Raw genomic sequence first — 14,973 nt, forward strand, 5'->3', positions numbered from 1 at the left:
AAATTATTTACAGCATTGTACAAAATTAAATAAAAATGTCCTATAAATCAAACATTGAAATTTGTTGATATGACAGGCTGATTATGAAAATTGACATTTTTGTAAGTGCATAAACAATAGCAGAAGCATGAGTAACAGTATTTATATTTCTAGTGTTTTGTTTCTAAATGTCAATTGAATTTTGTTGGTTTTATGCTCTCGGCAGCCAATAATTCACCACACAAAACACATTGTGGTCGGCACAAACCATGTTTATTCATGTTGTGTCAAATTTTCTTTCATCTTGCATGGTTTTGTTCATGAGGGCATGTCACGCAACCTGTCCATGTTGGCATTTGTCTAACTTGACTGGCTTCTACCAAATTACAGGTGAATTTGTGCCAAAATACCATTGAGCCTGACTGGACACACAACCTTTGATGTACAAAAATGGCAATATGCACTAAATTAGTACCATACTGGTTTACCGCCGATATTGTAGATATCTATATGTATTTTAATTATTAGTATCAGTTGATATGGGATAATTACTTGTGCATGCTTGATTTTGGTTACCTTCATCCAATGCTTACGTAAAAAACACTGCTAATTTAAGACACAAGTTAAATGTCATCTTTAGCAAATATCAATATGATAATTTTTGAAGATTTTTCACATTGCACATTATAATATTATGATTTGTGTTCATGCAGAAATTCTTCAATGTGTTTTTGTAATTATTTGTGAAATTTAGAAACTGTTTCAAAGTACAATAAATCCTACACCTTTTTTTCCCATTTATACACGATTATATGTCCTAGTAAAAAATAATATATTTAAAATACATTTATTTCATACTAAGGATAGTCCTATTATATTATATAGTTCTATAGTAATCTATTATCATATTTACCGACATATCGCTCAAGACTTACTGATATAAAAATGATAATTAAACTTTATTTGGAGTATCAATGCGCACAATGCGTATTTCTTAATATTAAGCCTAAAATGTGTTTTAATGTCACTATGAATAATGACTGTATGATCTTTGAATAATATCGGTCTTTAAATGCAAGATATTTAAAGTGAACCTGAAGTATACTTGCAATAGTTCCAATGTAGCACAATCAAATATACTTCATTGTATCTTTAGTTGGACTTCAGCGCTACTTCCGCACAATTAATTTTAGTATAGTTTAATATACTAAAAGTACAATTGCAGGGTATTTTTAATAAGGACATAAATATGTAAATATATTTGTAGTATACTTAGCATGAAATAAATATTTAGTTACTATATTTATTTTTCACTAGGGTGGTTAGTTGCATTTTATTAACTGAATTTAACATTGTTTTCTCCCTGCTCAGAAAAGACAGGTGACCCATTTTTGGGTTTTGACTGACCAGCTGTGAATCACTGACTGGACTAGACATAAGATTGATTACTGTTTTGGATATTCCCTCTGCAACCCCCATGCATGCCTTTACTTGCATTATTATTAAACCGAGAGGTTGTTGGGTGCAGCACGTAACATCGATTCCTTTGAGTTTAAAAGAACATTGTGTGCATTTCATCGCTCCAGATCAGATCAAAGAGGAAACCTTGGGGATCAATTAAAATAGTATCTTAAACCACATTAATCAAGGACGCGGACAACAATGTGTGAGACTAACAAATACCGAACTGTAGACAAAATCTCTTCTACACAGTGCAATCCATTTTAACCCTAAAATAAACAAAGCGTAGCACTATTACGTCAATTTGGTTTGTTACACAAATGATATTGTAAGTGAATTAAATATCACTCTCCAGCGGCTCACCCGCCTTTCTAACTAACTTGGGAAAACACAATTCGGTTCCAAACTGTACTGTCCTGATAAGAGGTTCAGCCCCTTCAACACCAGCCTTTATTTAGGCTTCATTGTTCTGTGTTAGTGATTGGCTACATTCTGTAGACTGTCCATCTGAGACCCTTAGTGTCTGATAAACAAAGATAATGCAACATTTTAGACCACAAGGACCACATAAAAACAGAAATCTTTGAAATATAGTAGAAACAAGCCACTCTGCACATTTTTACATTACATTTATGGATTTGGCAGATGCTTTTATAGCAAATCACTTATCAGTTATTCACTGGGAATCAAACTTATGACATTGGTAGTGCTTATGCTACCAAGAATGCTTATTTTTAGTTTCTAACAACCAAGTAAATAAAGTAAATAAAATGTCATGTGACAACAATGTAGAGCACTACTTCTTGAAATATTTCTCTTGGCAACATGTTCTATTTCACATACTATCTTTTAAGGCACTATAGGTGAATATGGTGAAAAAGAGGTATCACAATACATGAAGACAACCGTTTTGATAAGTTTAAATATTCAAATCAGACATGAACTAATATCTAAAGATGCACTAATTTACATACATTTCCAGAATGAAAATCTGAATATTGGAAAAAGCCAAAATTCTTCTTTCAGTCTGTTGTCATATTAGAGTTAAAATTTTTACAAGGAGATTTTGGATTTCTCTTTTTATCACAAAGAAAATACTGTGAATAGCCAGAAAAAAATACATTTTCACCATATTTTCAGGCATAAAATGTTATAAATCAGGCAAAAGAAAAATGAACAACCCCCCTGAAAAACCCTTCAGAATATAGACAAGTTTGTTGCTTGTAAGTGCTGCTGAAGTGGACATTTCTGGCTCAGTGCACAAGAAAATACTCACTTTAAGAAAATTACACAAATAATTTTATGATGCAATTACATTGTAATGCAATAAATGCTTAAAAGCATATTTTAGATGATTTAATTCCACGTTATGGAAGCAAAAAAACCCCCAAAATCTCAAAATAGACCTGTGCATGATAAAACAATGTTTTTGCCTGTAGTGTCCTGCCTTAAATAGTAGCATTCAGTGTATAATGCACAGTGTGCAGTACGCTAGAACTCCATTCTGAACTCAACCATAGTGTGTGGCCTGATAATATAATACTTGTAGCAGATCTTGCATGCTTTACCCACCATTGCATGCTTTTGTCTCTATTCTCCTTTCATTTTTTCCAGTTGTTAACAAAATGCTGAGGTACAAAAGGCCATACCTACCACAAATTTCATTTTCAGGTTTTTAGGTAATGATATGCAAGAACTTTAGCTAGATGCTAATGCTAACATGCCAAACAGTATATAACAAGGGTGTTTAAGACATCAAGATGTAATTTACATCTCAAAACTACTGTACCTCACTCGTGTCTTGAGTGAGTTGAATGCATTTGGGAATTGGGATGTGGCTTTTAAGCACTATAAAATGGCATGGTACTTACTACAGTACATTTTCAGATTTTCTTCAGGCACTGCAAGTGAGATTTGAGCTGTAGACTCACCTTGCACTCTCCATTGATGCATATGTCCAGCGAGTCGGCCTGGCAGCGCGTGCCGTCGATGACGGCAGGCGAACGTTCGGTGTAGAAGTTGTAGCCCTCAGCCAGACAGTTCAACGCACACGGTTTCACTCCACCTGAGAAACACAGCGAGTTTATCGTCAATCAACTGATGTCACTCTCTTGAACACCACTGGAACCTTTTTTCAGGTTATTGATGTGTCCCAAGGTCCTCAAGAACTCCTTCGCGGCCCAGCAGTGTCAAAGAGGCGGCCACGATTTATGTCATGTGATAAACCGAAAATCTGTACGGAATAACAGTCAATCTCTCGCCTCACCAGTGCATTGATAAGTGATTCGCAGACTGCTTTTCTTGCAACTGTCTCGAGCCAGGGCTCTCAGACGGGGCCCACGGTTTTCTTTTATGCCTTTGTTGATATTAACAATCCAGTCAAAGCACTCGAGCACAAGAGAGGCATTACTCATAGTGGAATCTGAACGTTTTGCCTGACATCATTACTGCAAAGACACGGGGAGAGATTAACAGAGCTGCCAACAAAAATCATGGAGACATCCACAAAGGTTATCGCAGACTTTACAAGCGAAGTTCACCTCCAAAATGAATTTTAAGAGCCAAACAATTGGTAATGATCATGCTTATTACAGGGCAGCGAGATAAGGAGATGATTGAGTCGACTGTGAACTTCCTGTCAGAATGTTTTGGAAATGCCTCTCGATCTCTTGCAGTTTTTCTTTGTTTATTGGGTTCGGCCATTTTGTTGTAAACAAGAAATGCACCCTTCCCTCTGGCTTTCCGGCTGCACTTTTTTGTTAAAGCAGTCTGAAAACGCATCAGACAAAGGAGGTAGTGGTAGTGTTTGATTTTCACTGTTATTCATTTAATTAAATTATATGCTGATAAAGTAAATGAATCACAATAATTTTCTGAGAAAACTCCCAAGTGAAGATCATCTGTAAACATTACATAGAGCAGACGAAAGCATTGAATGAACAATTAAAAAAAGTCATCTATTTATTACTTGTTTTATTTTGCTATGAACTTACTATTACTATTTTTATGAAATAATGAGAAAAGCTCCCAAGTGAAGATCATCTGTAAACATTACATAGAGCAGACGAAAGCATTGAATGAACAATTAAAAAAAGTCATCTATTTATTACTTGTTTTATTTTGCTATGAACTTACTATTACTATTTTTATGAAATAAAATAATAAATATAAAAAGCAAATACTAAACATTCAAATAATAATAACAATAAATAGCAAATAATAAATATAAAAAGGTAAATATTAATTAAACATGCTGTATATATATATATATATATATAATATTTATTATTATTATACATATTATATATACACCTATATATAAGTATATACATATAATAAATATATACATTTATATAAACATTCAAATAATGAATCATGCTGTTATATCATATATATGATATTAAAACAATATTACACTCTTGTTTGTGTAAAATTACTAATATAAATTATTTTTTTATATTTGCTATTTTTAAGTAATTTTTTTAGTAATAAGTTGCAATAAATGATCGTTCACACAAACCAGTATGACTTTCTTTCTTTCTTCTTTTCAGTTTTGGTCCATACAGTGAAGTCAGTGGGGTCCAAAACAACATTAGACTCCATTGACTTTTGCTGTATTTCAATCAATCAATCAATCAATCAGTCATACATACATACATACATACATACATACATGCATACATAAAGTAAGTACCAAATAACACCCCCAAATAACTACGTTTATGTGCCACAGAAGTCATACAGGTTTGGAATGACATGACAGTGAGTAAATGATGACAGAATTGTCATTTTTGGGTGGACTATTGCATTACATTGACAGGCCTAATTGTCACACTTTAATTTGCAGATCTGATCTCTCTGAGAAACCTGTGTACATACACAGTCTTACACACACACACACACACACACACACACACACACACACACACAGACTAGCGATACATGGTGTTCTAGCTGGAATCTGAAGAATTTTCAGCCCATCAAAGAGACTTTCACAGTGTTGGTGTTAGCAGGGTACACAAAGCAAGCCAGTATGTATACTGTCACTGAAGCCCAGACTTTGGGAAGGCTGTGGGAGAGAGCGGCTCCCTCTGAAGCCCATCGCTCTGGGTGCTGGGCAGGGAACTTACCTCCAGTGTACGGCTTCCAGTTGTAGTACTTCCCACGGAAAGGCATGTTGTCAAAATCGGCGCACTGCTTCTCCCTAAAGTCACGTGATCCTGCTGGACAAGCCTGCGATCAAACAATAAAATAATTGGCGGCGAATTGAGGCCTTGTAAAAACATTCAGATGGTACCCTCATTTATATTATATTAACTTATAGAGTATTTATAATACTTTCATTTTATCTTACACTGAACAATATTAAATAGTGTCACAGATTCCCAGCCGTCAGATGAAACATTTTGGGTTCCACAAAGAATCTTTCAGTGAACAGTTCTTAAAAAAAACTTTTTTCTACTCTAAAGAACCTTTTGTAGAATTTAAAGCTACGAGAATTTTTTTATTTTCTTTTGCGCACAAAAAGTATTCTCGTAGCTTCGTAATATTACGGTTGAACCCCTGATGTCACATGGATTATTTTACCGATCTCCTTGCTACGTTTCTGGACCTTGATCGTGTAAGGACCCTTGCGGTCTATGGGAGGATCAGAGAGCTCTCAGAATTCATAAAAAATATCTTAATTTGTGTTCCAAAGATGAACGGAGGTCTTACGGGTTTGGAACGAGTAATTAATGACATCATTTTCATTTTTGGGTGAACTAACCCTTTAAAGGTTCTTCATGCAACCACAGATGCTGATTAGGAGTCTTTATTTTTAAGAGTGTCGGTAATGTAGTTTTTTGAGGTGGCCAGTCTTATTTGGGCACTAGAGTCAGACATATTACATTTAATTTTGTGTAATCTAAAAACTAGATTAAAAATCTAAAAACTCTGATGGTCTCATTTCACCACATGATCTTCTTCTCCATTGGTTGATATAATACTCTATGGCAATCTCCAGACATGGTTGCACAAGGTTCATTTTAAGTAATGGTTATTTTTGTACCACAATCCCACACAGGTCGATGTTGTGCAGAGCTCTTGATATGGTTGACCGGTGCACCTCTACTCCATTTTCAACTCCTTCAAACTTCTCATTGTCTTCTGCGTGACGTCTCTCACAGGTCTCAATCTTCTGAGTTTTAATTAACAATATTTTCATGGCAGTTTCAGAAATTTTGATGCTAACAGAAACCAACTGTGCTCACTGAGGCATTCAAACACTTGGATATTGCTTACACTTGGATAACAAGTTTTTACATATACATATAATATTTTATTTAAAAAAGTAATAAATGTTTAAAATAATAAAACTTAAAAAATATATTTGATTAAACAAAAATATATAAAATATATTTTTTATTCGATTTTTTTTCTTTTTTTAAAGGTTAAATCTGTAAAAACTTGTAAAAAATATATATCTAAATCTATATTTAGATTTAATTTTAAAAACTTACTAGGAAATGGGTAATAAAAGTCAAATATAAATAAAAAAAAAATTATAAAAACATACTTTTGACGGAATTGACTCATTTGTGAATACAAATGATCACATTAGCCTCTTGTAATAAAAAAAAAATCCCTTCTCTGAAAAATGTATGTAAAACATGCATTGTGTAATGAACTCTCAATGTTATTTAAACATTATTGCCCTAAATCCAATTAAACTTTAATATGCGACTCAACTTGGCCTCTTTCCATGGCAGCATTGTTATTAACCCTAGTCAGCATGTAAACTGGCGGATCATGGAGTCTGCAGTGAGTGAAGGGGTGCGGATTAGCTCATTGTTTTGAGAAGTAAAACAAATGATAGCAGACCTTTGCTTAGTACTGAACAATGGCCGTGGCTGGAACCAGAGCCACAGGGGGGCCGTATCCTCAATGACTTAATAATTTCAAAGCCACAGCCATAATAAATCCAGACGCTGGAATGCCCCACATAAACACGCCAGAGAGTGGTCCTCAACCCTTGGTTGTCCCCTTCAAAAGCTTCATTTGGATTCCAGAAGGTCAAAGAACTAATTACATTATATCTGTGATGGGTTCGTTGTTTAATAAGCACCGAACCAGAGCCGGGCTGCTGTCAAAAGCCCCCAGAATCTGATCGGATGTCACCAATAGTGCATATCCACAACACGTTTGTGTTGGACAACACACGTTCATTTTCAGTGCTTGGGGGTGCTGTTTGTTTTCCAAAGTACACATTCGCTGCTTGTGCTTAACTGTTATTTTTAAGATTTGTGGTAGAAAGGCTGCCTAACAAGCTCAATTTTCACCTTAAAGGCCCCATAAAGTCCTGTGCTGATGTATTTCCTTTGAAACGGGAAGCCATGCAACATTGAAGACTGGAGTAAATTACAGTTGAAAATAAATTTAAACTAACTGTTTTATTGTATAGAATTGTATTGCATAGAAATACATATTGTATAGAAAACAGTTATTTTAAAGTGTAATAATATAAACAATACTAGGTGCTTTTAAATGTTAAACAAAAAATCTAAATAATTCTGCTGACAAAGAAAAACTAAGAGCTGTAACTCACGTCAGTGTTACACGATCTGTAGCGCTTCCTCTCTCCGAGGCAGTACTTCCCTCCGCCTGTCGGCCTGAAAGAGTAGGAATAAAAAAAGGCTCATGAGGTACCATCATGAGAGAGAGGGAATCGAAGTAAAAATGCATCAACACGCCATTCCAGTCAACACTGGGCAGCATCTGTACTGCATTTGCTTTAGCAGAGCAGGGCAAATGGTCCAGTAAACTCAATCTCAACACGCCCGTCACTCACACGCAAACACATACTTCCAGGTCGTCTGAAGAAGTTTAGTGTTCAAAAGATCAGATCAGGTCGTCAGATCACACAAATATAGCCATCTTTCAGATCTGGGCTGACTTTGCTCTTCTTTTCTGGTCTCAGATCAGTTTAAAGCCAATGTGTGTTAAAAAAAAATACATTAACATTTCCCCAACACTGTCTGAACCAATGACGTGAGTTTGGGGCGGGGCTATCTGAAATATATGAACGCTTAATTCTCACCCTCTGACTTTTTTCTTGCACTTCTGGCATTATATCTCACAATTCTCTTGTTTTCTAGTAATTCTGAGAAAAAAGTCAGAATGGCGAGACAAACTCATTGCGATGAGATTGCAAATACGAGTTAACGTCACAATTTCTTATCAGAATTGTGTGTTTTTCAGAATCTCTCGCAATTCTAAAAAAAGAAACAAGAAAAAAAAAATGAAATTGTGAGATAGGTCGCAATTATCTTTCTTTCTTTTTTTTTAATCAATTTGTTCGACAAGTGAAAAATCAAAAGGGCAGGGTCAGTAGAAGTTTTCGGTAGGGATGCACCGATACCACTTTTTCCAGTACTCGCCCGATACCGATACTTTTATTTTTGGTAACGAGTACAGGAGCTCAGTATCGGGCCCGATACCAGTATCAGTATCGTTGCATCCCTAGTTTTCGGGAAACCTGTTTGTAAACAATAATTCTACAAATGGTCCAAAGTTGGCACTGTAATTTAATTGGATTATTAATTACAATAATGCAATTATAATTAATTGCCATATGGAATTTTTCAAACATGTTTTTCTACCCCTAGGTTATTCAATTCACATTAAATTTGGTATTATTAAATTATGCATCATCTAGAGACTCATCTTACAAAAATTTACCAAAAGAATTTTGATTTGTCAAATTATTTGAAACATAAATATAAAAAACGTAAATATATTCTTGTATATTGTAGTGCCGTAACACCCCGCCCCCCCCATTCACATTCACACACACACACTTTTTTCCAGTTTTACTTATATTCTTTTAAAATTCTTTCAAGATAACAGTCATTAACTCTGCCGAACAGTAAGCTGGCCATTTTGGATTTAAAGTGTATTTTTTGAAAAGTCATGGGCTCTGAATTTCTAAATACTCCTCCAAGGGATTCATGTGATTTGCATTAGTCAATAGCATGCTAAATCAATGAAGATGAATCTAAGACATTAATTATCATTGGAGATGCTGATATTTTGCTATCTCATACAGTGTTGCCATGACAAGGGTATAAATTAAAACGGGAAACTGAAAGAGTCTCATATCTTCTAAGTGCATTGTCTGATTTAGATAAAATTGGGGCTGTACATGTGTTCATGGTGGCTGATCACATGAATGAGGCAATGGTGGTTCACGGTCATAGCGCCACCAGCTGATAGCAGGAAGTGTGGCACTCAAAATAGACTTTGAAGAGGTCCTATTACATTTATGCACTTAAATGCATGCTCTCACAAATTAGTTTTTCTAGAGCTTGTCATCACTGCTTGCAGCTATATTTATGTTTGCAATTCCGCTCTATGCCAGCAGGAGCACAAAAAGCACATCACCTTTAAATATACGTAATCCAGACGCTGTCATTTAAGAAGCAAAAAATCTCTGCAATGTAGAATCACTAAAAGTAACTTTAAGCTAAAATCAAAGATATAAATGTAATGTGTAATTTCAGCCTTACATGGAGTTCCATTGTTCAAGAGCAAGATGCCCCTCAGGCCAGTGATTTCCAATTGTATAAACAATAATCCCCATAATTAATAACCGGGCCCCTAATAAGCCCCTCGAGTATCCACGTGTTCTATCAAGGTTGACTTCAGTTCCATAAATGGACATTCAGAAAACTCCTCAAGCCACAAGCAAATATGAAAAGCAGTTTCCATTTGTGTTTGTTTGACAGAGAGCTCCCGATCTCCAGTATCTGTTCAGGTTGTTATGACCAGCAGGGCAGTGTGCACTTTCTCTCATTGTCTTATAAATACATGATGTATGCATTCAGGTCTCTCTCAGTGAACAGCTGAGCTGTTTGGCCATTTCTCCGCAGGTTATTTTGACCCAGGAGGGCAGCGTAATGAGGTTTGCCAAGGCTTAGGTGATTCTGGCTGTCTTCCTCCACCTCCCCCCATGCCGTCTGGCACCGAGAGCAGCTGGTTGTGCTGTTTTCTCAGGGCCCGCTCTCAATGAATGCTTTCCAGGGCAGCTTGGCTTGAAGTGCTTGGGTTTCCTTTCTCTCGAGTAGCCAGGTTTTAAGGGCCGATCATCTTACACAGGTGTTACATATTACACAGGCCACACTCCCGCCACTGTCTGCAGCGAGAGCGCGAGGATAGACTTTTAGGAATGAAACCTAAACTCCCATCTACATCCAAACCTATTTTGAGCTCCTGCGGCTACCTATGAAATCTTTGGAAAAACTGGCAAGATCAACAAATATCTATTATGTTGACATGACAAACTTGAGTTTAGGTTTTCATAGTGCACCCAAAAATTACACTTCTGTCATCATTTACTCACCCTCATGTTGTTCCAAACTTGTATGAGTTTCTTTCTTCTGTTGAACACAAAAGAAGATATTTTGAAGAATGTTGGTAAGGAAACAGTTGCTGATAGCCATTGACTGCCACAGTATGAAACGAAATACTATGAAAATCAGCAACTTCTTTTGTGTTCAATACATGAAAGTAACTAATACTGTTTTGGAACAACATGAGGGTGAGTAAATGATGACAATTTTCATTTTTGGGTATCTACTGTACAACCATAAAAACATTTTTAATACAGTGCCTGGGATTGCTAAGCCTTCGTGTTCTCATCATCTCAACATTTAATATTTTAGTTCAAATATTACAAATATTTTTAATGCAGTGCCTGTGAGTGCTATGTTTTTTTCTGCAGTTAAAATATAGTTAAAAGTTTGGAATAATTAAGATGTTTTTTAAATGTTTTTGAAAGAAGTCTCTTATGCTCACTAAGGCTGTGTTTATGTGTTCAAAAATACAGTATAAAAGTAATATTTTCAAATATTATTACAATTTAAAATAATTGTAACATTTTTTTAAATATAATTTATTTCTGTGAAGGCAAAGCTGAATTTTCTCCTTTTCCTATCCAATTATTGTTGATGCTCCATGATTATTAACTGTTCTTATAAAGTCTATTTTAAAATATATTCAAATAGAAAACATTTCTTTTCAATTGTAATAATATTTCACAATATTGCTGTTTTTTTTTTCTGTACTTTTGATCCAATATCCAGCTTTGATAAGCATAAGAGACTTCTTTTGGAAACAATAAAGATCATAATTATTTCAAACTTTGACTGGTAGTGTACCTGAACCTGCAACACTTGGGTTGATGCATGCATACTAATTTGCAAGTGAACCCTAACAATGCAGACACATTTGCAAAGGTTTATGGGTAAAAAAGGTTCATTAACGTAGTGATTTAGGAAGCAATTCACACAGAATTCACTTTCAAACCAAGAGGGTTTCTGTTGGCCAACAGCGAATTCACATGACTAACTTGAAGCCATTGCTAAATTGGGAAATATTTCACCCTCACAGGAAATTCCAGATTGCATGAATTCCTATTAAAATGACTGGATTTTGCCCACAAAAAAGTAAACAAACAAAATCGCTGAACACCAGTAAATGTGACTGCACCTTACTAGTATGTCTTAAAGGTGCCATAGAATGGAAAACTGTATTTACCTTGGCATAGTTGAATAATAACAATTCTGTACATGGAAATGACATACCGTGAGCCTCAAACACCATTGCTTCCTCCTCCTTATGTAAATCTCGTGCATGCAAAAGACCACTGAAAAATAGGCGAATCAGAACATAACACCGACTGTGACGTTACAGTCGGGATCACTAATAATTATGCCCCCAACATTTGCATATTTGCGTATGTGAAGAAACAAGCGAGGATAATAGCGAAAATGGCAGATCATGGAAATAAATGTTTTGTTCCAGGCTGTGCAGGGGATGTGATGTGCAGGGATGGGTTGGTGTCTGTATTCAGAAAGGCACGGAAAACAAATAATGCAAATCTCGAAAGTGAAAGTAAAAAGCGATCGTGCATTCGAATGCCGTTTCAATGCCCCGCATATTAATATGATGCCCGCATTTTATATACAGTATAATTACCCAACGATATAACTGCGAGAGACAGTATTGAAATATGAAGTTGTGTTATCAGTCCAGTCTTGATTTGTGCATAGAAATGAGACAAGTGTGAACTGTAGTGAGATGGACTAAATAGGGACCCGTTCAGTTTTGTTCTGGCTTACTTTGCCTACTTACGCTGGGCTGTCACAGTGTCGCATGGAAGAGGAGACGCCGCCGCCGCAGGTACGACTGCACTCGCCCCATGTGGTCCAAGGTCCCCAGCTTCCATCCACGCTCTGCGGCCACGTCCCAAATGCCACACATTCACCTTGATAGCACCACTGATACACAGATATCCAGAAATCATTGTTAAAGAAAAAGCTCTTATAAAATAATCTTTTCTGCTGTAGGATTTCATTTGCATTTTTTTTTTTTTTAATTTCAAGTGTTCTCAGTTGGGAAAACTTCTACAGTAGTGAATAAAAACAAAAAACAAACAAAAAAAAAAAAAAATCATTTTTGTGTTCACATTTGCCCTATTTCCATTTCATTTTTCCAAAAGAGAGAAAAAAAAAATACAGAGATTAATTACATTTATCAGAAGAGATATGGAAAAACATATTCATTACCATTAAAGTGAAATGACTAAACCTACACATGAGAGCCTGAGAAAAATGCTCATTTTAGAACAACATTTCAGATGGCACTTTGAGGCTTTTGCATCTGAATTTTGTTGACTCCTTGTTACATGTGCAATTGGTTGTTCATCATGTGTTTTAATACATTATACTTTCTACAGGTAAGTTTGAATGTTTCATAACTGTGGTTTGTGAGGTGCGTAAATAAAATACTTTTATAATGCATTATATACACAGGCGGTAACACTTTATTTTAAGGTTTCCTTGTTACACGTTACATGTACTTACTAATATAATAACAATTAATTATGCATAATTGCATGCAAGTAACCCTAAGCCAAACCCTAATCCTAAACCTAACCATATAGTAAGTACATGTAGTTAATTAATATTACTCAGTACTTAAATGTATAATTACACTGTAACAAGGACACCTTAAAATAAAGTGTAACCAGTGCAGGTTTCAAGTAAAGTGTTACTGAACATTCTCTTGCTCATTATTACAGTTAGGATTGCTGAACCTTATTGTAATCGGTATGTCTGGCAAAGTAAAGTGCAGCTCTCATTTAAGAGATGTCTCTAGGCTAAATCTTGTTTTGTGTAAACAGCGTCTTCACCTACTGTCCCTAATCTGAATTCACTCCAGAATAAAAACAGACTCAAGGCTTTGTAATGCCTCAGGACCACATGGAATCTTCTCAAGGCAAGATCTCATAATCCATCCAGCCCAGGGGACACGAGGACAGGGATTGGAGACGCTGGAAACTGTCGTCACTGTGCAACTGTGTCAGTAGGTTAAGTTCTGGCTCTTTCTCACTCTCTCTCTCTCTCTCCCTCTGTCTGGAGGGATCTGGGTGGTTTGTTCTTGTTCTCAGACTCTGTTTCTTTCTCTCGTCCACAGACAGAGAACTTGGCAAGGAAAAGGCTGTGTCCTCAGCTACCAGTGTCTGAAATCAGGGTAGTGTGCTAAGATACTAGCAGGCAGGTCCAAAATAACCTCTTAAAGAATGTCTTATCTAACAGATGCGCTGTTGTAAAGCCTAGTGAGCGGCCTCCGTCAGCATCATTTTAAGGTAGTGTATCATATGCATGCTTTGAAGGCTGTTTAAAAAGTAAGCAGCATGATTATGCTGCTCCCTAACAAACTGTACTTTTTTTTTTAACAACACTCTCAAGGCAGCATCACATACTGCATTTTGACATACTCTGTGAAAACTTGACAATGATAGTAAAACCTCTTTTTTTTTTTTTTTTGATTTTTGAATAAATAATATAGACACAAGTGACATAAATAATGTAAAATACATATAAATATAATATAATATAATGTAATAATTATTATGTATTATATAGTTTATAAGAAAGAGATGCGTGGTTACTTTAGAGAAAGGACAACAATTGTTTACTTTGTGATAATTATTGCTAAATGATTTGTTGATATATTAGTGGATTTTTTTCCCAGTGGATGATTCCATTGCTGATAACTAATAGATACATAATATCTATAAGTGCCTGATATAATGCTGATACACACAAACAATTTATAATGTATATAATATAATATAATATAATATAATATACATACAAATGCTTAAATGAACACTTAATTTAAATACATCAAAAATTTTAAAACATTACATTAAAAAATACATACAAATATTTGATCTTTTTATTCATATTCACAATTTTAATTATTATTTTTTTTTAATTCATGTGAAAAAGTAATATAGACATTTTTATCATTTTACAAGACTTTCAGCAGATTATGGACTTTTTTATTTTATAAATAACAAGAATAATTAATCATCTTAATAATAACAACTCAATAATCTTATTTAATCTTAAATTTTATTTTATAAGTATTTAAAGGGGTCATATGATGCTTTTTTAAAGATCATTATTTGGTGTATTTGGTGTA

General features: G+C 35.1%; 1 protein-coding gene across 1 annotated transcript in view; it reads right to left on the bottom strand.

Moving 5' to 3' along the window:
* LOC107658655 (A disintegrin and metalloproteinase with thrombospondin motifs 6-like) overlaps positions 1–14,973 on the bottom strand; it is an 83,969-nt gene that overhangs the window by 24,218 nt on the left and 44,778 nt on the right. Inside the window, exons 8-11 of the mRNA XM_016447296.1 lie at positions 12,613–12,758; positions 8,027–8,090; positions 5,571–5,673; positions 3,372–3,505 (exon numbers count right to left, since the gene is read on the bottom strand). Of these exons, the coding sequence (XP_016302782.1) occupies positions 3,372–3,505; positions 5,571–5,673; positions 8,027–8,090; positions 12,613–12,758 (447 nt within the window). The remainder of the gene's footprint in view (positions 1–3,371; positions 3,506–5,570; positions 5,674–8,026; positions 8,091–12,612; positions 12,759–14,973) is intronic.

This window comes from Sinocyclocheilus anshuiensis, unplaced genomic scaffold (genome assembly GCF_001515605.1).
Source record: "Sinocyclocheilus anshuiensis isolate Anshui unplaced genomic scaffold, SAMN03320099.WGS_v1.1 scaffold567, whole genome shotgun sequence".
In the NCBI taxonomy this organism is placed as follows: domain Eukaryota; kingdom Metazoa; phylum Chordata; class Actinopteri; order Cypriniformes; family Cyprinidae; genus Sinocyclocheilus; species Sinocyclocheilus anshuiensis.